Here is a 22326-nt window from a genome sequence, read left to right on the forward strand (position 1 = left end):
GAAGGACAAAAACGAGGGTGAGCAACTGTAGTTATATCATGGGTTGGACTGCAGATGTCTCCTGGAGCTTCATTTCCTTTAGTAGACTTTCTCTTTTTCAACCCAGGAGCCTCTAAAGACCATTCTTGCCTTGCAGTCTGTGATTTGGACAGGCTTTCTCTCACCCTCCTGGGACTCTCCAATCCTTCTTCCTAGGATGGCTAATATTCTCACTAGGAGTTGCCTTCCAAGTGTGTTGGGAGTATGGAAAGCAGCAAGAACAGTTGAGATCTGTACAGGGAGAGGATCAATCTCAGGATCTTTGTATTTATAAGACCTCACACTGCTGGAGGGATGCATCTACGTGTGTCAGGCCGTCCCCTGGAGCTGCACGGCTCATGGGCTGTAGTGAAGAGCAGGTGGCTGACTCCAGAGTTTCAGCTACTCACTGACATCAGGCTGTCCGACTCCCAGGTTGTCATTTGTAGAGGTCTGCTCCAGGCCACTGAGCATGTGTGTGTGTGTGTGTGTGTGTGTGTGTGTGTGTGTGTGTGTATGTACGTACATGCATAGTACATATAAGTGTGTTACTGTTCCCTATACACTTTCAATACCAATTTTCCTACCCACGGTTGTCAGCTCCTCAGCATCTGTCCCCGTCACTCTCCACAGCTGCCTCCCAGAGCTGTCTTTCTCCCTAGAGGAGATGTGAGTTCAGACTTCCTAGCTGGTGCTCGTTTACTGTTCTCAGGCTTCTAGGAGAGCACAGTTTCAAGGAATTGGTTCTCACTCAAGGTAGCACCCCACCTGGGTCATACACAGTGACAAGGAATTCCTGTGACCCAGTCCTGGGTTTTTCACAGTGACAGGGATTCCTGTGACCCAGCCCTCGGTCACACACAGAGACAGGGATTCCAGTGACCCAGCCCTGGGTCACACACAGAGACAGGGATTCCAGTCCCTGGGTCACACACAGAGACAAGGAATTCCTGTGACCCAGCCCTGGGACATCCGCAGTGACAGGGATTCCAGTGACAGAGATTCCAGTGACCCAGTCCTGGGTTTTTCACAGAGACAGGGATTCCAGTGACCCAGCCCTGAGTCACACGCAATGTCAGGGATTCCTGCACACTGCTGGCCACCCACTGGAGAAATCACTATCTAAAACCCACAACTGGAAGCTTGGGAGTATTTTTAAGTCCTAAATGTAAGACTGTGTACAACCCACCCGCCCCTAGAGTCTTTTATTTTTATTTTATGAGTGTTCGGCTACATGTATGCATGTGCACCACATATGTAAGTACCCATGGAGTCCAGAAGAAGGTATCCGAATACCCCTGGAACTGAATTTACAGATGGTTGTGCGCTGCCCTGTGGCTGCTAGGAACTAAACCCCCGTCTTCTACAGCAGCAGCCAGTGCTCTCAACTGCCGGCCCATCTCCACCCATTAGGGCCAGCTGTGGCTTACTTTTCTGGAGGTGTTTTTTGTTTGCTTGCTTCCTACCACGGCATCTCGTGGCTGGAGCAAGTTTGCCTTGTTTTCTTTGCTGCCCATCTTTTTCTCCACACTTTCGTACACTATCACTGTTGTGAGGATTTCTGAATTTCCTCTCATTTCTCCCACTGAAACAGAGCCTATTTTCCCCTTATTCTGATTCTTCTTCATGTGGTCACATGGAGGTAGCCAGTGCCTTTACTCATATTTTCAGTCTGGTTATATAGTCTGATAAAGACACTTTTGCACGCCGGGCGATGGTGGCGCACGCCTTTAATCCCAGCACTCGGGAGGCAGAGGCAGGCGGATCTCTGTGAGTTCGAGACCAGCCTGGTCTACAGAGCGAGTTCCAGGACAGGCTCCAAAGACACTTTTGCAGCCTATACCTGCTGAGTCTACTACCTAAGGTCAGGAGGTTTGATTTACTAAGTGTTTTCTGTGCTTCTGTCCTTTACTTTTTGTGTGATTTGTCCACAAGCTCACATTTCTTAGCACTGACTGGAATCTCTTGAAGCTTAGGCTGAAGTCCAATCCCTTTAGAGAGCTGCCTAAGAATTAACCTAATGTTATTTTTACATTTTATTTTATATGGTTGTGAAGAGGTTTTATAGACTTTGCAGTCCCAACCTCCAAAGAGAAGATTTTTGATCCCCTTCCCAGAGGAGTGTTTTGGCAAAGGCAGTTCCCCTGGAAGATGGGAGGGGGAGCGAAGGTTTGCTGTTATTCTCCTTGCACTACGGGTATAAATTATTGGAACCTGGGACATGGGTGGCAGTGTCCTTTTACGTCCTTACCTTCTCCAGCCTTTGGGTGTCATCGTCTCTCCAAGATCAGGAAAGCCAAAGTATAAACTCACAAGGCTTGGTAAATGCCCACTTCTTGTGCCCACCCGCTTTAAAGGCAGCCCTCTGTGCTGCAGTTCAAGTTTTCCATTTCAGCTTTTGGGGGGGGGGGTCTTTGTTTCGTTGGTTTTGTTTGTTTGTTGTTTGTTTATTTTTGGTCCTTTAAGTAACTCTTCCTTTCCCACTTCATTGATGCATTTCTTCTTAGAGATTTTAAACTGTTCTTCCAGCATTTCAGCGGAGATGTTGGCTGAGCATCCTTCCGAGTTGCTCTAAATAGAAAAGTACTCTGAGTCTTTGAGACTTTCCTCTCCAACTTTGCCCTTCCTTTCCCTCTTTTTATGTAGCTCGCACACGCTAACAAATGCCTGCAAGTCAAGAACATCCGAGCTACACATGCTTACTCTCCAGTTAGATTTAATCTTCTTCCTGCCCCGCTCCACTCTGCCGCGAGCAGTCCAAGAAGCTACGTGCTGACGTGAGTGTGTCCATTAGTGGCTCGGAGAAGGGGAGATGGTTGGAGGCTAGATTGTCACTGTCGGTGGCTATAAGACCCAATATTCCCAGCACTCTTTCATCCAACTTCTAACAAGGCCCGATCCTGTTTATCTTCTACTCTTGGGGCAGTGTGGCTACAGATGGCAATTTTGTTCTTGATGTTTTATGTTAAAGTCCAAAACACATTTGCTCATAGTAATAACGTCTCCCAGTATCTCTGCCCTTTAGGCCCCTGGGAGTCTCCTTTCTACTCTCTTTTCTTTGAACTCTAGAAGACGATGGCTTTCCCTTTATAAGAAAGGATGCTAAGTTACTAGGATCATATTGTAACATACTTTTCTTCTTCCTATGTGCACCGACCAGTTCTTCCCACTCTGTTGTTGTGTTGCCCTTCCCCCGCCACCCCCCAAAAAAAAGATTCTGGGAAAGATAGTCTGCTTCCTGCTTTAATTTGGGATTTAAACAAAGGTGATCACCTGACTTACCTGCAGGTCATGAGCAGCAGTTTGTTCTTCCCTTGCTGGACTGCCAGCGCCTACCTCCATCTCTGAACTAAGCTCACACTGTAGCCAATCCCTTCCTTGTCAGTGGCGTGGTGAGAACGGGATGCTACTGTCACAGGCCTCATGGCCACTCTAGTGCGCTAATTGTGTCTTGCTTGCTCGCTGCAGTACGCAGAGGGATGAGCAAGTCCTCGTTTATTTGTAGCAGAAGTCTGGGGATAAAATTCTGACTAGCCCTAGAGGCCTGTCTCTTCATAGCTGGACACACTAGTGAGGTGCTTATTACACAAAACACAGTGGCTTGTAGACACTTCAGTTAAAGAGGGCTTTGGACACAGTTTAGTGCAACCACCCAGTCTGTACAGGAATCCTTTCTGAAACGCTCTAGTTGAAAGAGAGAGGGTAAATTTATACTCAGCCTTAAGCTGATTTCGTGGCCAGTTTCTCGCTATCCTCATTTATGCCAGTGCTCTTTGAGTGTGATAAAACATCAACTTGAGAGCTCTGCTTGTGTTCACCGATAAATACATTATTATTCTGAGTCAAATAAGCTTATGATAGCCTGAAGGCTTAGTTTGGCATGCTTTAAAATCCAGACCACGGGATAGAAGGGCGCATTTAATATCAACACAGCAACTCTCTGCTTTAACGTTCTCAGTGATGTCGTCGTTGTGCGGATGAGCTCTGAAGCAGAGACGCTAGCGCCATCCTTATAACTGTTACCATCTTCCCTGTGAGATTGTCGCTCTGGTAATGCACTTCAACAGCCCCGCCAAGTGTCAGAGAAATGCCACTCCTTACTCCTTCAAGGGCAAAGAGGATAATGTCTTTTGTTTACAGGGTACTCCTTCAACAAAAGGAAGACAGACCAAAATATTTGCTAACCAGGAGTTGCTTTTTGTTTATTGGTTAGGCATTTTCACTGTTAGTGAATTATGTTATTCTCAAACTTAGCCTGACTGCAGTTGCTCCTTCTGTCTAGCTCACATTTGCATAAGGAATCTACTTGCATTTTATCTGCCCATGCCAGTCCATCCATCCATCTCTGGGACGGCTCCATCCGCGTCAGAGCTCGGGGAAATTGGGTTTTCTGGGATACCGTTTTCTCTATTTTACTTGGCAATATGCCTGGCAGTGAAGAGCTTTAAATTTGGCATCTGTCATTGCCTATCTTGATCCAAATCACATAGCGCTAAATACCATGAAGAATGCCGCACAGGGGAAATCAGTCGTGGGCTGTGAAAGCAGGGACCTTCATATTACGGCGTGCTTGAGTGTGGCTATTAGAACTGTCACCCAGATGCTTCCTGTGGACTTCCAGAAAGGGGAAAGGCTCTGAGCTACTGCGACCCAGGGGCACTGAGTGAAGTACGCAGAAAGTACATAAATCACGGGCACATTCATTTTATTTGGCCCGTGTGAGTTCACCAACCTCACCGTGGGTGACCCAGCTCTATCCCCAGACTCTCTCCCTTCTGCGCTCTATGCCTTCAAGGTACCGCCCATCTAGACCAGACCCAGCAATCATTTCACATGCTCCCCTAACAGCGTCCTCGGGGCCTGTCATGGATTTTCATGTGTTTGCTCTATTATCCCTCCCTGCTTGAGTCTCACAGATAATGGATGGCGCTTTAGTTAATCATCCTTCTCGCTCTTTTGTTCACCAGGTACCTCGGCCTTCAAGGGACTTCTTTATTGAGAATCAATGCCTCTCCTAGGTAATTGATCACCGTAGACCCAGGGACACTCAATTCATCCTGGAGGGTGGGTAATCATCATGAATAATCAAGACACTGTGACTTCGATATTGCATGAATGCAAGCAAGCGCTGGATCATCTCTTGTTGGAAACGCCAGATGTGTCTACCGAAGACAAGACTGAGGACCAGCGGTGCAGAGGTGAGGTTCTGATGGGAGACACCAGGGGTTGGGCCAGCAGGTTCAGTACCTTCACCCTCGCCTGCATGACACATTAGCCTCTCTGCCCTATTTTTCTGCTCCTGGCAGATGACCGCTGAGGGATGAGTGGATTTCCAGGATGTGAATGGGACGGGCTGCAGGCTCACGGGCAGGGAAGAAGCCCACTTTGTTGCAGAGAATTGCTGTCAGTTCTAATTTTAGGCTTCAGTAAACATGAGGCTACCAGAAACAGTTTAGTTCAGGAGGAACAAAGGGTCCAAGTTGGCTGGTGCACGCAAATTTCAATTATTAAAAAAATTGAAGCAACTTCTGAATGGTAGCACATACTTTTTCTCAAACAAGGGTTTTGTGCTTCATCAACTTCCATAGACTTCCATGGCGTCCATAAATAGGTCATCTCTATTTTCTTTGTCACCAACAAGCTCCTCATGCCATTTTTAAAATATATTCAATGATCTCACAAAAGACTGTTTACAGTGTAATCATGGTCTGTATTTTTTCTTGCTTCCTGGTTTGTGCTATTTAAGGTTACAGATATTGTTTAAGAAATTCAATCACAAAATCTCGAAAGCTACAAAAGATTCATTTCTTCTTTCACCGGCTTTGGAGAGGCAACCTCTTTATTTCAGTTCTTTTTCATTTTTCAAATAATTTTCCTTCCACTTGTTTAAGTATGTTCTTTGTATGTGCTTTTAACTTTGTCCTGTTTGCTTTCAGTGTTTGGATGTTTCATTTAAATATAAGATACCTGAATAAAATACACCCTGTAATGGGTAGGTCCTGGGATGGGTTTTCCCCCAGTTATGGTTTACAGGTACATACATGTCTAAAATGGGGCATTTCAGGTACCTACGGCAGCCTCCACTATGTAACCTGTCTTTCTACTTCCTTCTGGATGAAGTCCTGTACATACAGTCAGTTCCCAAAACAAACCTCAGCATGTAATTGCATTCTTTACCAGATAGACCGACAAGCGTGTGACTGACAGCTAGCTGCATGTACTTGTCAACATGGGATCATAGGCTCCGCGTGTCTGTGCCTGGTCCTCAACCACAGGTTCTAGGCACCCAGCCAATAAGGGATAGCTGGCTCTCTGTCTCCCTGGGGCTGTGCGTGGGTTGGGTTGTTGCTCTTGTTTTTCCTACAGCTTTCCTAGTGTCCTCTTTCTGTATTTAGTGCGTGTCCTCACCTAGGCTTCACATTCTCCCTGCTGAAGTCTGAGGCCCCAGTCAGATGCCATTTTCTTCAGGGATTAGGAGAAACAATGGATTTAATGTCATATAAGGGCAAATCAAGGCTGTAAAGTCATTCAGTAAGATGTGGTCTTTCAAGTAAGCTTCTAGAACTACATCCAGATAACCAGTGAGGAAGGAATTCTCACATGCTGAGTGGCGCACTGGCACGAGCCTCACTTCCTGTGGCCTACGTCTGTGCAGAACCCCTCCTGCTCAGGCAGGCAGGTGGCTGTAAACAGCTTTCTTTGGTCCACTGGTTGTGGCCCTATGGACGTTGTTACTGTCTGGAATCACAGAGAAAGACGTTCATACAGGGCAAATACTTACGGGCATGGCAGCTGGTGAACTTGGGAACATTGATTCAGCGTTTTCTCTTGCCTTTACCTTCAGCTCCATCTCTCTCGTCCTTGTTCCCGCCAGCCTGGGAGGTGGAGTAAGATATGCAACGCCAATGCAGTACAGGAAATGCAGTCAGGTTTAACGCCTGTCTTTTAGGGGTGTCTTACATTCCAGTGTGCTCCACTGGCTTATTTACGGGTTGGCTTGGAGAAGGGTTATGGAGGGGACAAAAACGATCGTCAGTTGAAGAACTGTCATGTGACTACTCTTCACTCTTTGAGTCTAGGTTATCTACAGTCCAATTGAGACACTGTGAATGGAAAGGGACATTATCTGTGAGTCCCCTGGACCACACGGGACCATCCTCTCCAGCAGTCACCTTACTCATTGCCATTTAGAAGAAATTTGCTCTGCACAAATGTTACATTTTTAGAAACTGAAATTCTTTCACGAGCAGTTAAACAGACATATTTTGCAACCCAATGTGAGCACATAGTTCTAGGGCTCTGCTAGGGGATGCTGCTGCAGAGTAACTGCCCAGGGGTTGCTGAACTTGGAGTCACACTTTCAATGGGATACGATAGAGTCATCTCTGGTCATTGACACTAGTCACTCATTGGTGTGGTCCCATCAATGCCAAGCAGTCTTTCCCCACCTAGAAAGTCACTTACCTTTGCTCAGCTGGTGGCAAGTTCACATGAAGATATCCAGGACTAAGACAGGTTTTCTTTCTTCTTATTCTGCTCATCTGTCACGTTCTATTTTCTCTCTTTAGTATGGATCAGGTTGATATATTGCTACCTTGGTGTTTTAACCAGGACAGTATGCTGCCATAATGATGGGATTTACAAAAGGAATGGGATAGGATACACAACAGCTGTGTTGAGGATGCTTTCAGCCCAGGAGGTCAGGGAGATGTGTTCAGAGAGTAGTGGAATGTAGGCTGAAGGAAGTGTGCATCTGTGGGTTTGGAAGCACATGGAAGAGGCATTTCAATTCCACTGAGAGGCCATGACAAACTAACAGGAAATGACCATCTTTGTTTTAAATACCAAATGCAGCGGGTCTGAGTTTGGTCATAGGTTTTGGGAGTAGGAAAACTACAAACTAAAGAACTAAAAAATGTCGTGAAAGGTGTTGTCCTAATCTAGCTGGGGAGAGACTCAACTTTGCAAAGGCTTGTGAGGATGGGCTGAAAATACCAAAAAGAAATAAAGAGAGATAGGCTGTAATATCTACGGGATTTGATAGTTAGCTCGATTTGTGGAGAGAAAGAAGGCAAATGTCTAGAATGACTGGGCTTCAGATTTGGTGGTCCGTTCATTAAGAGAAAATATAGAGGGAAATGGAATTAGAAAACCACTGATGAAGTAAGTTTGGGATGGGTTCAATATGAGACACAAGACCAATCTCTAGATGACCTTGTTCAGAACACTGGCATCGCACCTACTTCAGAACAGACTGTCCCCATTATGAGGAAGGTCCTGTGGAGTGTGTACTATCTATTATACCTGGAGTGACATGAACGAGGGGCCTCATCAGTGCAGAACTTTTTGCTGTGGAATTTTGCGTGTCAAGTTGGACAATCAACCCTACTCAACTTTGGTGTGGTTTAAATATAAAGTCTAGGGGAAATGCTGGCAGTCTTCAGAGCTTTTTTATGTTCCTGAAGTTTTGACCAGAGACTGTCAACCAGAATAGTTAGGATTGGTACCCACTGAGAGACTTAACACAGTTACTAATGGGAAACGGGGTCACTTCACAGTTAACTGGTATCCTCAAACATCCTGCTTGTGGGTTTGTGCTTTCTGTCTGTATTTAGGCATAGTCGATGGTTAAAGGGGAAGATGGGCCAAGGTCTTAGAGAAGCAGAAAGAGGCTGAGCAAATTGATTCCCTTCTCAGGTGCCACAAGCTCAAAATACCATTTCCCTCCAGCCCCTTTCTCACTTTACAGGGAAAAGCATCGTTCCTTCGTGCCTTTCTCTGATTCTTCATGCAGAGACAGTCACTCAAGGGCTTGACTTCCTGTTAAAAACCTTTCTCAATGCCTGACTACCCCAATTTACCTGTAGGGCACAGTAGACTCAGGCCACCCATGACAGATAGCTCCTTGCTATTATTCTTCGAGGCAGCCCCAACAGCTTGGATCAGCCAGCGACAGATAGGAAAAGTGTTTTAGTCGCCGAGGTGCTTCATCATAACACGGGGGGCTCCACGGCCCTTTCTTTGACGGCAATTTCCTTAACTGACCTCTGACCTTTTCAGCATCACTCCCCGGCGAGTTAAGGACCCTGATCCAGGAGGCAAAGGAAATGAAGTGGCCCTTCGTGCCTGAAAAGTGGCAGTACAAACAAGCCATGAGCCCAGAGGACAAAACAAACCTGCAAGATGTGATTGGCGCCAAGCTGCAGCAGCTACTGGTAGGAAAAGTCACACCACCTGTCCCTCCGACATCCCCAAGGGAGTCAGTTAGACTCTAAGTGATCTAACGGATTAAATTTCTCTGAAGTACAAGACAGGCCTGACTCTTACAGTCAGCTCTGCCAGACTGACTAATGGGAGGGAAATGGCCATTTGAAAGGCGTCATTTCCCTGTAACCTCCTGTGGTAGAAGGACAAACCTATTATGAATGAAGAAGGGCAGTTGAAGGGCACAGTCTGAGACCTGTTGTCTTGGAATAGTCCCATCTTCTTGGTGGACTTCAGTTGTTTTGGTTCTACTGTGCTTTAAAATATTTTTTTTATTTTGAAATGACACTTTCTAGAAATTGGATTATTAAAAAAAAAAAATCTCAGCAGGGCACTCATGGCACCTGCTTTTATTCCCAGCACTTGGGAGACAGAGGCAGGCAGAGCTCTGTGAGTTTGAGCCTGGTCTACAGAGTGAGTTCCAGGACAGGCTCCAAAGCTACAGAGAAACCCTTGTCTCGAAATCCACCCCCTAAAAGAAAAGCAAAACAAAACAACAACAACAATAAACCTCCCCGCCATCTCATGTTGATGACTAAGCTCTTGATCCACTATTGATCCATGTCAGGTCATTTCTACACACCCTGGAAATCCTGTTCACTCTCTGGGCTCCTCATGACTAACGCCATGCTGGAAGCATTAAGACCGGGTCATGAATGCACTTGGTTTTCAAAACACATTTTTCAATGCATTGTAATGTAAGGTTTGAAACTGTTCCTTAATGATCCTCTAGGTTTCACTAGTATCTGTTCTAATAGCTCTATAATCTTTAACTTCATTAAGCTTGGTTATTTTCTTAATGTGGCTAAGCATTTGTCTACCTTATTGCCTTTTCAAAGAACTCTTTCTTTCATTAATTTTTGTATTACTCTTTTAATTTCCATTTCATTGACTTATACCCTGATTGTTATTATTTCTTCCTATTTGTTTGAAGTTTAACTTGCTTTCAAACAATTTGAATACATCACTGGATGATTTGAGATCTCTTTGATTGTTTTTAGCCTGGGTGCCTCTATCTCTAAACTTATCTCTTCAAACTGTTTTTTGCTGTGCCCAAAGAATTCTGGTAATCTGTAGTTTTGCTTGTTTACATTGGTTTGTATAACTTTTTAAGTTTACTCTTTGATTGACTCAATTACTCACTGATCATTCAGAAGTATATATGTGAATCTTCAGGGTTTTATAGATTCTGTAGTTGTTCTTGATATCTATGTCAAGTTTTAGTTGGTTATGATCTAATAAGACCCAATGAATGATTTTTGTCTGTTAAGACTTCTTTGTATACTTTGGATAGGAATATCAGTGCTTTTATTTACAAATTAAAGTTATACTAGCACACCCCCCCCCAACACACACACAAAAAGGAATCAGCTTATGGGTCTCAACTCTTTGGGGGTTGCATATTAGATATTTGCATTAATATACATAACAGTAGCAAAATCACAGTCATGAAGTAGCAATGAAATAATTCTATAGTTGGGATCATTACAACACGAGGAACTGTATTAAAGAGCCACAGCATTAAGAAGGTTAGGAACCACAGAACTAAACTGATAGCACCATCCCCCATAAGAAAGAACATCAAGAACAGTGGAGGGGTTATTAAAAAGAAAGAGGGCATGAGTTGGGGGAATCTAGGAGGAGCGATGGAGAGGAATGGGGAGATGAACATGATCAAAATGTAATAAGTGCATTTGTTTCCAAAGAACTATTAAAACCATTATATTTTATAATAACAGCATAAGAAGCCAGGGAAGGCTCAAGACCCAGGCTTGAGTTCTAGGGGAGTTAAGAGGAGTACCATTTTCCTTTGTGGTAGCATTATCTTTTTTTAAAAAAAAATTATTTATTTTTATTTTGTGTGCATGCATGTTTGCTTAAATGTGTACACACGTATGTGTACCACTGCATTCCTGTTGCCCAGAAGGCTAGAAGAGGGTATCAGATCCGCTGGAACTGGAGTTAAATATCATCATGAGATACCACAGGAGGGTTGAAAACAACACCTAGGTCCTAAGTAAGGGCAGTATATGCTCTTCACCACTGAGTCGTTCTCTCCAGCCTCATAGTAACATTGTTTTTTACTTTTAATTTCTCAGGAGATCTATGAACACACAAGAGCATCTTCAGGAATTCCCAGACAGGGCAAAATAGGTTAAGCAGAATGGAGATTCTTGGCAGAGGAAAGTAAATCCTGTAAAGAGTGAGATTTTAGTTTGTTGGTTTTATTTGGGTTTTATCTTTGAGACAAAGTCTCAGTATGTAGCCCAGGTTGGCCTTGAACACTAGATCCTCCCTCCATATTTTCAGTGTGTGCTAGCAAACCTATCTTAAGTGGAAATTTCTAATACCTATGGTTGGTACCTGTGTAAAAGTAGAATGATTGTAACTATAATTTGCGTATTGTGGAATTTACATACGCATCAAATCTTTCTTATCAAAATAGCCCTATAGTGATTATTGCCATTCCCATCCTCTTACACAGGGGACCAGAGAGCAGCCTCTTCCTCTGTTTTCCTCTTCCGTTTTCCAGCCAGTCTAAGGGAAGAACACGAAAGACAAAGCAGATGCTCAGATTGCTAGCGGAGATGCCAGTGACCATGAGCTGTCCACAGAACTCTTGGTAGCCGTGGAAGCACTCGGTGTTTGTGCTCTGTAGTATGGCAGCCACTAGCCACATGAGGCTTCTGACACCCGAAATGGCCGGTGTGGCTGAAGAACTCTATTTGTAGTTTTGTTGACTTTTTGTATCTTTCTCTATGGATAGGATGTCAACAGACATTATCTTTGCCTGTTGAGTTGATGTGTCCCTATTACACGAACATCCAAGAGCATCTCAGGGAAGTACCAGAAATAGCAAAGGCTAATACAACCCTACAAGGCATATGACAGTATTGCAACCATGCTGCTAATTCCTACAGGCGTAGTTCTTACACTGAGACCCTACACACACACACACACACACACACACACACACACACACACCATGTGACGGTGTTAGTAGCATGTATCATGTAGGAACTTGGGGATTCCAACTCTTCACCCCCAATCAATAATCTTTACTGGGTCAGGGGCTGGATGCAGTTCTTTCCCTACATCCAAAGCTGGTAGCGGCATCCCCTTCATAGTGGTGAAAACGGAAGCAGCTAGAGTTCAAGTTGTAGTCTCTGGGTTTGGATCTGCAACGTGAATTAGGAGGGGAAGCTGTTTGGGGTTGTCTAATCCATTTCAAGAGCACGCACCTTTCCTCCTACCGTCCTCTATAGTTCATGTAACTCTATAAATTATATGGATTCCCAACTGTGGAAACCGAAGCAGAGAGAATAGAAGGACTTTGTTCCCCTCACAAGGTCACCCAGTGGCAGCCCTAAGAACCCACCCACTAGTCTTTCTTGAGTCCTTGAGTATTTAATCAGTTTCTCTTGAGCACCGTTTTTCTTTCACTTACCCAGCAAGCTATAAATTAAGCGGCCACACCTCCTTAGACTTTTAGGATGCTTTTCCATTGTGCCAGACCCCAAGCGCACAATCGCTAAAGCTCTCTACGTACGCATAGAGAGAACTATAGCTCTCCATGGGCCAGGCTCTCTAGGACACTTACTGCTCGCTTTTGAGATGCAGCTTGTTGAGAGTGGACCCAGTAAATCCTGTAACTTACTCGGTCAAGTATGCTGTCTGTTTCAATGTCACAGTCCGAGGAGCCGAATGCTCATAGTTTCAAAACCGATGAACTGTCAGATTCCCACTGACAGGAAAAGTAGTTAAACACCTAAATCTGTCTTTTTTTTCAGTCATTAATTCTTCTTACATTTCCTATGCAGTCTTAACATGAATTCTTCTTATAAAAAATCTTCCCCAACTCTCCAATCCTCTCCCCTTTGGTGTGTGGCCACCGACAGAAATTTATTAACAGGGGCCAGCCTCCTTTACAGTCCACACAAAGCTTGCTGGCTCGAGAGACTTTGTCAGCGCTCTCCCAGAAAAAACACCTGCAGGCCGCTCTCTGAGGAACCTGGAGAGATGGGAGATTAATGTGGCTGTAATAGCCCGGGCAGGGGTTTGGGTATTATGCCTCTCCCCAGGTAGGTGGGTCTTTTCTGAGATGATACCAATTATTTATAGCTGAAACATCTGTTGATAACTGCAGCTGCCCTTGCAAAACAAAGCATATCACGGGGTCACAGGCCACGGGGACCTAAAACCCTACCTCATGCTAGCTTTGGCCTATTCACCGTCACCCCAAGTCCATGGGTTACCGTCATCTTTAATGTCTCATCCTGCCACGGAAAACACTTTGTAAACACCGCACCGCCCTGCCCTGGAGGCTTTGAAGCATTATTTCATCTTCATCGGTAATTTATATTCCAGCGCCATTGTGCTGTGGGAAAAGAGAGGGGAAACCTTTTTTTGTTTTCCATTTAATTGTAGATCGCCTGACACTTTGACCTGTATTATTAGTATCAGTCAGAAAAAGGATTTTCTCCCCCTCTTATTTAAAAATGAAATTTCAAGGCGAAAGCAAGCGCTCCTTCAGCTCCTTTCACTCCAAACAATGTTTACACTCCAAGAGGGGGAAGATGAAAAGCAAGAGCAACGCTTTTTCAAGTGCCGGAGAAGGGCGCTGCAGTTTTTGAAAGGGAACAGTACAGCCCTTACAGATATCATTCAGTGAGACCTTTGATGGGGTTTTTCAAAACGCAGTGAAGGCATTCGGCACTGGCTTCTGTGGAGTCCCGCTCTGGGTTGCAGCCGCTGGCACTGACTAGGAGAGCCGGCCCTTGCTCCTGGAAGCGTGGGAGGAAGATGGGTCCAAGTTGCTAGGTGGATGCCTCTTGGAGGACTGTTTCCAGCACATTTCGTTTTTCTGAAAGTGACTGCCACTGTTTCGTCAAAGAGAAACCTGGGAATCAAGCTTCTGTAAAAGGAGAAAAGGACAGGGCTGGATTTTGCATATCTACGGCAGTTGGGAGCAGAATTGGTCCTTAGACCCTGAATTTGAGGTGGGGTCCAGTTGGTGGTATCGGACTTGGTAATCCACACTTGTCTCAGAGAGGGGAGATCCTGCCCTTAGTCACCCCTGCCTTTAGTGTGGCTCCCCATGAGGAGAAATAGGCAATGTGTTGTACCTTGACACAAAACCACAGTCTGAAAAGATAAAGTCGGGTCAGGGTGGATTCTTTATTTCCCCGGTTTTGTTTTGTTTGTTTTGGTTTGGTTTTGACTCCCATATAGGTAGTCTGCAGCTATTATGCCACAGAAAAAATATTTGAAAGATTTATGCTCCAGGAGTGATTTGAAAAGACTCCTCCCCACCACAAAAGTCTCAATGTTTCCTAATGTTATTTATTTAAAGAAAGAAAGGTGGTGGGCAGTGGTGGCACACACCTTTAATCCCAACACTTGGGAGGCAGAGGCAGACGGATCTTGATGAGTTCAGTGCCAGCCTGGTCTGCAAAGTGAGATCCAGGACAGCCAAGATGGTTACACAAAGAAACCCTGTCTTAAAAAAAAAAATGCATCCAAGATTTCAACAATTGTTAAATATTTTGGTTAGGTCCAACAGGTGGGGGTTACATCTCAAAAGTGGAAAACTAGATGTGGGGTTTATACAGGCTGGACACTATAGCTCAGTAGTAGAATACTTGCCTAGAATGCAGAAGATGCTGGGTCTAATCCTCAAAACCTCAAAAATATACTGCAAAATGTACTGAAGTATAGACAAGACCTGTTATCTGGGTTCTCTAGAGTAACAGAACTTATGTAACGGATAACAGATATGTCTCTCTCTCTCTCCCTCTCTCTCTCTCTCTCTCTCTATATATATATATATATATATATATGTATATATGTATATATATATTCCTATATATATTTCATTTATTATTAGAATGAGTTACAGGTTGTGGTCCAGCTTATATGACAGAGATTGCCTATGAAGTGAAGGTCCAAGAATCATATTCAGTCCATGAGACTGGATGTCTCAGCCGGTCTTCAGCATATCCTGGAATCTGGAGGAGCTAGGCTCTAATGCCATTAAAGGAATGGACTTGCTAGTGAGGCAAGAGCAAGCCGGCAAAGCGTAAGAGCGCCCTTCTCCCTTGTCCTTATATAGGCTTCCAGCAGGAAGCACGGCCCAGATTAGAGGTAGGTTTCCCCCACCTCAGAAGATCTAGATTAAAGGTATGTCTTTCTGTATCAAAGATTCAGATTAAAGCTGTGTCTTCTCCCCTTGAAGCAGATCTTCCCACTTCAGATTAAGCAAAAGTCTCTCACAAGCATGTGCCTCTATTTGGGGGGCTTTAGTTTAGTTCCAGATGCAGTCAAGTTGACAGCCAAGCATAGCTATCCCAATAGCGTGTGCGAGCCAGTTACATGGGGTGGTGAGCACTGCGGATAGGTTTCCAGCCTCAGACATGAGGGGCTTGGCAGGGTTTCCTGAGCGAAGGACACAGAGACGGAGCTCTGTGCTCTTCCTCAGCTTCTTCTCGTCGCCATCTTACAGGCAACTCAGGCCTCCTCTGCTCACCCCCACACACAGTCCTTTTCTAGACTCCATGGATGGCACCTCCAGCCATTCACCAACACACTGGAAGCGTCCATCGTTCCTGTCATTGTCCTCTATCTTGCTTGCCAACAGCTTTTGCTTATGAATATCTCTTTAGTTCACTTCCACGGCTCCTTCATCTGTCTAATCTGCTTTCTGTGGTTGTAATACAATGGAATCCCTGGGGCTAGATAATTCATAAGGAACAGAGAATGTTTGGCTCACAGTTCCGGAGACTGAGACATCCAAGAGCATAGACCTTAGAGTGGGCCTTCATGCTGTTCACCCCTTGGCAGAAATGAAATGGGAAGAGAGGCTGAGGGTGAGAAAGGGCCACACTGGCTTTCCTGATAAATCTGCTTTCATAGCTAACTCATTCCCTCAGTGATGCCCAAGTCCTCATGATCTAATAATCACTTCCCATCGGGCCCCGCATCCCAACACTGTCACACTAAGGTTGCCCCCTCCACAACAAAATGAAAGGGAAAGATTCAAACTCTAACACCACCCTGACGGAGCTGTAGTGGCATCTTCACGGGGCCCCCGCCACTGCTTCTCGAGTTCTCTCTCGTGTCTCACGGCTCCACGTCTTTTCTTAGGAAGGGAGCAGTATGCAGGCTACAATCCTGGTATAATAAGGGAATCCTCAGCTGCAGAGAGAGGCCTGAGGCCCCACTACATGCAGGCCTTGCCTCCGCTGCAGCTGCCTGCAGATGGTCTTTCAGTCCTCACGCCTAGCACTTATTCCAAGCACACGGCTGCTCCTGCTCTCCGTCCTGCAACTCTCTCTCCTTTAGATAAGTTTCTGTGCTTGCCTTGTGTGTCAGCTAGCGTTTCTATTCTTCGGGGAAGCTGTCTCTCACTTGCATGACTGGATTAACAGCTCTCCCCCAACCCCCGTCACATGCTCTCCTAATGTGCCGCTATGTGTTTACACGGGTTGGAGGAACCTCTCTTATTGTTATCCCTCTCTCCTGCTGACAATCAGCTCCATGACAACAGGGGCCCTGCCTGCCATGCCTTTCTTTTCCTGACATTTATATCTCTTACATTTTCACAATAAACACCCTTGATTCTCTCCTCCCGTCCTGTGGAGACTGTGGGTCAAACTGAAGTCCTCAGGCTTGGTAGCAGGTACCTTTAACCACTGAGCCATCTCCCTAGCCCTTGAAATATAAACGCCTGAATGAATGCATGCATGCATGAATGAAATGTATGTTGCTCATAAAACATGGCATTTGAGATGTGTGCATGGTGGCATACAAATGAGGCTATCCTATGTGTAGCCCCCACGCAATTGGCTAAGAGGTGGTCACGAGCATGCTGGTCACATCTCTCCAGAAATGGAAGGAGTTTGGGTCAATGCTTTACAGACTTCATGATAAGAATTACATAACTAAAGAAGGCAGTCTTACTGTGTGGATTATAAATTGAAGTGTGGAGTTTGTGTTTGTGCTTAGGAGTTGGGCAAGGTGGGGCACACGTGAATCATATGGGAATTAGGAGGCCTGAGGGTTTGAGGCCAGGCTGGACTACTAGGTTTTTCAATGCTAGACTAAGGGCTTATAGCTAAACCCTGTCGCAACAAACCCCTAAGAACTAGGAATGCAACTTAGTGGTGTAGCATTTGCCTAGTATGTGCAAGACAGTGGGTTCAATTCCAAAACTAATAAGGGGGGGAGGGGGGAGAAGCGGGTGGAGAGGCACAGCGTACCATACAAAGCAGGTTAGTGAACCGTTGTGCTGGTTCAGCAATTAGGAGTCTTAGGTTTTTGCTTTTTTGTTGTTCCTGAAATAGGATCTTTCTGTGTAACCTTAGCTGGTCTTGAACCCATAAATAGAAATTTTCTTTCCTTTAATGAAGAACATAGGACCACTTCTTCTGCCTGCATCCCGGACACATAGGGGAAAGCCCAGGATCTAGGTGTGTAACCCAGGCTGTAGACAATATGAAATATGTACAACCATGGACTTGATAAAGGCAATAAAACATACAGTTGTGGGTTACTGAAACGCGGTGGGCTGTGTGAATGATCACAAGTCAAATGAAGAGGTCTGCTTTGAGGACCTTCACCCCCTTCCATCTCCTCAGCTACCATACCCTGCTAAGTTTCCCCACACTGTCTCTTGTTTGGGTTTTCTCTCCTCCAGTCCCACCGAAACTACAATGGCCTAGGCTACATCATTTCTTTCTTAGGTTACATTCAGCTTTTCTTACGACTTCCACCCATATTTCCTGGATCAGAAAGGTTATGCCAGAGAAGAAACAAAAACTTCCAAAGCTTAGGGCTCACTACGTTAAAAAACCTGCCCCTTCTTCTTACTCCATGCCTATCCGGGATCAGTAGGAGGCCGTGCCTCATGTTTCTCTCCCTAGGGATCTGTACCCATATCTTCATCATCCTAAAACATCACTGGCTGCCGCTGAAAGGGAGGTAGAAATGAGGGATCCCACGCTGCATCTTATATATGTCTATACTGATCTGATCATTGGCCAAGAGGTAGGGCATGAATATATATTTCTTCGAAAGAAGCATAATCCTACTATGTGTGTAGAAGAAACTCTTGTAGGACTGGCCAGCTGGCCTAGAGAGTAAAGCCAATTTCTGCTAAGTTCAAGGATCTGCGTTCTGTTTCTGGGACAGACATGGTACAGGGAGGGGAGGGTGGAGAACATATTCCCAAAAGTTGTCCTCTGACTTCTACACATACATTGTGTGTACACGCATGCATGTGTGTACATGTGTGTGTGCACATACTCATAACATGCAACAAAGAATAGGAATTAAAAAAAAAAAGAAAGCCAGATCTGAAGATGGGATGGCAGACAGAACATCCGGGTCTGCCAGCTTTCCTCACAGCCGCAGCATCTTGCTCATATTTTTCAACATGAACCTGGAAAGTGAGCAGAAATCTTGCTAATCTCTTTAAGGCATCCCCCTCCCCACTATGCAGAGCTCACAACAGTATCTAATACTAATCCTGAATGAGAACGATCTTCTAAAGACATGTGAACGGACATTTCATTTACATGGTGGAGTTACTGGTTACTTATATTTCATGGAAAGAGAAGAGAGAAGAAAGGGGATGGGACTTATTAATTAGGTGTCTTTTTTTTAAATTATTTATTTACTTTTTAAAACAATCTTTTCTCATTTTATGTGTCAATCGCAGTTCCCACTCCCTCCCCTCCTCCTGCTCCCCCCACCTTCCCCCTACCCCCTCCACCCGCTCCTCAGAGAGGGTAAGGCTTCCTGTGGGGGAGTCAACAAGGCTGGCACATCACTCTGAGGCAGAACCAAAGTCCTCCCCCCTATATCTAGGCTGAGCAAGGTATCTCTCCATAGAGAATGGGATCTAAACACGCACTAGGGGTAAATCCTGGTCTCACTGTCAGTGGCCCCATAGACTGCCCAAGCCATACAACTGTCACCCACATTCAGGGAACCTAGTTTGCTCCTATGCAGGTTCCCACACTGTCAGGCTGGAGTCAGGGAGCTTCCACTAGCTCAGGTCAGCTGTTCATATGGGTTTCCCCATCATGGTCTTGACTCCTTTGCTCATATTATCGCTCCTCCCTTTCTTGGACTGGACTCTGGTTGCTTGGCCCAATGCTTACCTGTGGATCTCTGCATCTGCTTCCATCAGTTGCTGGATGAAGGCTGTATGAAGATAACTAGGTAGTCATCAATCTGATTACAGGGGAAGGGCCAGTTCAGGCACCCTCTCCACTATTGCTTAGGGTCTTAGCTGGGGTCATCCTTGTGGATTCCTGGGAATTTCCCTAGTGCCATGTTTCTCACTAGCCCCATAATTGCCCCCTCAATCAAGATATCTCTTTCCTTGCTCTCCCTCTCTGTCCTTCCCCCATCGCAACCATCCTGTTCCCTCATGTTCTCCTCCCACTCCCCTTCTCCTCTCCCCTTCTCCTCCCCTCCCCCTACACTCCCAATTTTCCCAGGAGATCTTGTCTACTTCCTCTTCCCAGGGGGATCTATACATGTCTCTCTTAGGATTCTCCTTGTTACCCCTTCTTCTCTGGGGTCATGAACTATAGGCTGGTTATCCTTCATTTTATGTCTAATATCCACTTAGTAGTACACACTGTGTTTTTCTTTCTGGGTCTGGGTTACCTCACTCAGGAATTTTTTTCTAGCTTCATCCATTTACCTGCAAATTTCAAGATGCCATTTTTTTTTAACCACTGAGTAGTACTCCATTGTGTAAATGTACCACATTTTCTTTACCCATTCTTCGATTGAGGGGCATCTAGATTTTTTCCAGGTTCTGGCTATTATGAATAATGCTGCTATGAACATAACTGAGCAAATGTCCTTGTGGTATGATTGTGCATCCTTTGGGTATATGCCCAAGAATGGTATTGCTGGTTCTTGAGGTAGATTGATTCCCAATTTCCTGAGAAACCGCCGTAGTGATTTCCAAGTTTGACTGTACAGGTTTGCACTCCCACCAGCAACAATGGAGGAGTGTTCCCTTTAACCAGGTGTCTTTAAAGCTGGATAGACTCAAATGTACACAAACACACACTCCCCACTAACTTACCAGTTAAATGAAACACTGAGCTGGGAATTGTCCTAGCAATGAACACACCAAGGTCCTAAATGACTCAGGCAATTCATCTTTCACCAAAAAATCTGAGAATTCCTAGTACAGCATTTTAATGCCTGCATTTTCTTTTCTCTTCATAGTAGGTGGCTTGCTACAGGTTAAGTATCATTCTTTGCATGTGTACCTCCAGAGATTATTTGCACGTCCACACGTACTCACAGGTACTCTTGTGTGTGTGATAGGAGTAAATCTTCCATAGGAGGTGAAGGCTTTAGCCATCATTTCCTTCAGGAAGGGAGCTGGCAGCTCTCTATTTCATGTCCGTTGTTGGATAGCTGAGGAAAGTGAAACCTGGGAAGATAAGTGGTCATTGTCACAAAGGCAACTGCTAAAAAGACGGGGCAGCAGCCGCATCAGGTTTCCTACCTGAGTCTCTGTCTTTCTGTCTCTGTCTCTCTCTCCTCCTCTATCTTTTTTTCATTGGTTTTTCGAGACATGGTTTCCCTGTAGCTTTGGAGCCTGTCCTGGAACTAGCTCTTGTAGACCAGGCTGGCCTTGAACTCACAGAGATCTGCCTGCCTCTGCCTCCTGAGTGATGGAACTAAAGGCATGCGCTACCACCACTGTTTTGTTTTTTAAATGTACTCTAGCTCTCTCTACTGCCAGTAACAGAGTCTTCTGTCCTTTTGTTATTCAAACAGACTTCATTTTAAAGGAAATGAGGAAAAGTTAACCACCAGCATCTCAAACTATAATTTTTGAATAATTCTGGGCCAGTGAGGTTGTTCAGCCTATAAAAAAAGACTCTTGCACCCAAGCCTGATGACTTGAGTTTTCTGTCCCATGCTCCCAGAAGTTACCCCCTGGCCTCCACATATGCACAGTAGTATGTGCTTGCCAAAGTGTTCTTTTTCTACACATATGCCAGGGGCATGTGCTTACCAAGACCCTACATACACACACATACACACTGAGAAGAACAAATTAAACTTAATTTTTTTTAAGCTTTAATTTCATCTGCTAAATATTCCTGTTCTTACTTTGAAAAAAAGTCAGAGAAGAACCAAATGTTATTTAATAAGTGAAAATTAGCTACCAAGGGAATGGGGCTGAGAAAGAGAAGTACTGACTGAAGACCTGTGCATTTTCAGAACTTAGGGAAAGAGTATGATGAAATCCACTAAGGATTTAAACCCTGCTCGAAAACTCTGCCAAAAGCAGGGGGCTTTTCATAAAGTACTCTTAAGTTTCAATGGAAGGTAAATTAAAACGGTGTGGCTTGTCCTTAGTATTCTACCAGCGAAACTCCTGTTGCCACAGAATCAGGCATGCAAGTTATCCCTTTGATGAGGGCTAACCCTACAGTGTGAATTTCATGTCCTCATAATGAGGGCAGAAACTGAGCCAAGTCCTGGAAGGACTGAGGCAGCTCAGACATGTGGGCAGAACAACACAGCTAAAGTGTTAGCAGAAAATGAGCAAGGTCCAATGTCTGACAAAGAGGCGACCTTCAGCAAATACATCATCCTAGGGGTGCATTCGCCCGCCCTTGTATACAAGCCAAGCGACGTCACCTCTCAAAGTTAATATGGTGACTAAATGGGGAACTTAAGCAATAATATCGTCTCCATTTATCTAGCAGATTTACGTTAGGTCGCAGCAAATGAAAATACCACTCTTGCTTATCAACAGATATCAAACACTAGATTTCATATGCTCAAGCTGATAGATTCTTTACAACTTATCTTTCTGCTGGCAGCCCTGCAGAGTGGAACTTTAGGCCCATTTTGCAGATGAGGTGAGGCAATTGACTTCACAAGTTAGAGATGCGCCAAGCAAAATGTGGAGTGCAATTAAGATGGAAGCCCATCCTGTCTCTCCCCTAGTGCCCTGTCCAGTATCCCCACTCATCATGTCCTCTTACCTGCCTA

The 22326-nt window shown here is 44.9% G+C and overlaps 1 protein-coding gene across 2 annotated transcripts in view; it reads left to right on the forward strand.

Moving 5' to 3' along the window:
- The window catches only part of Alpk1 (alpha kinase 1), an 89615-nt gene that overhangs the window by 31940 nt on the left and 35349 nt on the right, over positions 1-22326 (forward strand). For both annotated transcript variants that reach the window (XM_041646839.1, XM_041647545.1), the window contains 2 exons: positions 4986-5216; positions 9079-9233. In XM_041646839.1, coding sequence (XP_041502773.1) covers positions 5096-5216; positions 9079-9233 — 276 coding nt within the window. In that variant the 5' untranslated portion in view covers positions 4986-5095. The remainder of the gene's footprint in view (positions 1-4985; positions 5217-9078; positions 9234-22326) is intronic.

Source organism: Microtus oregoni, unplaced genomic scaffold, assembly GCF_018167655.1.
Source record: "Microtus oregoni isolate MIOR12 unplaced genomic scaffold, Mior012 000000F_ref0000247, whole genome shotgun sequence".
Taxonomy (NCBI): Eukaryota; Metazoa; Chordata; class Mammalia; order Rodentia; family Cricetidae; genus Microtus; species Microtus oregoni.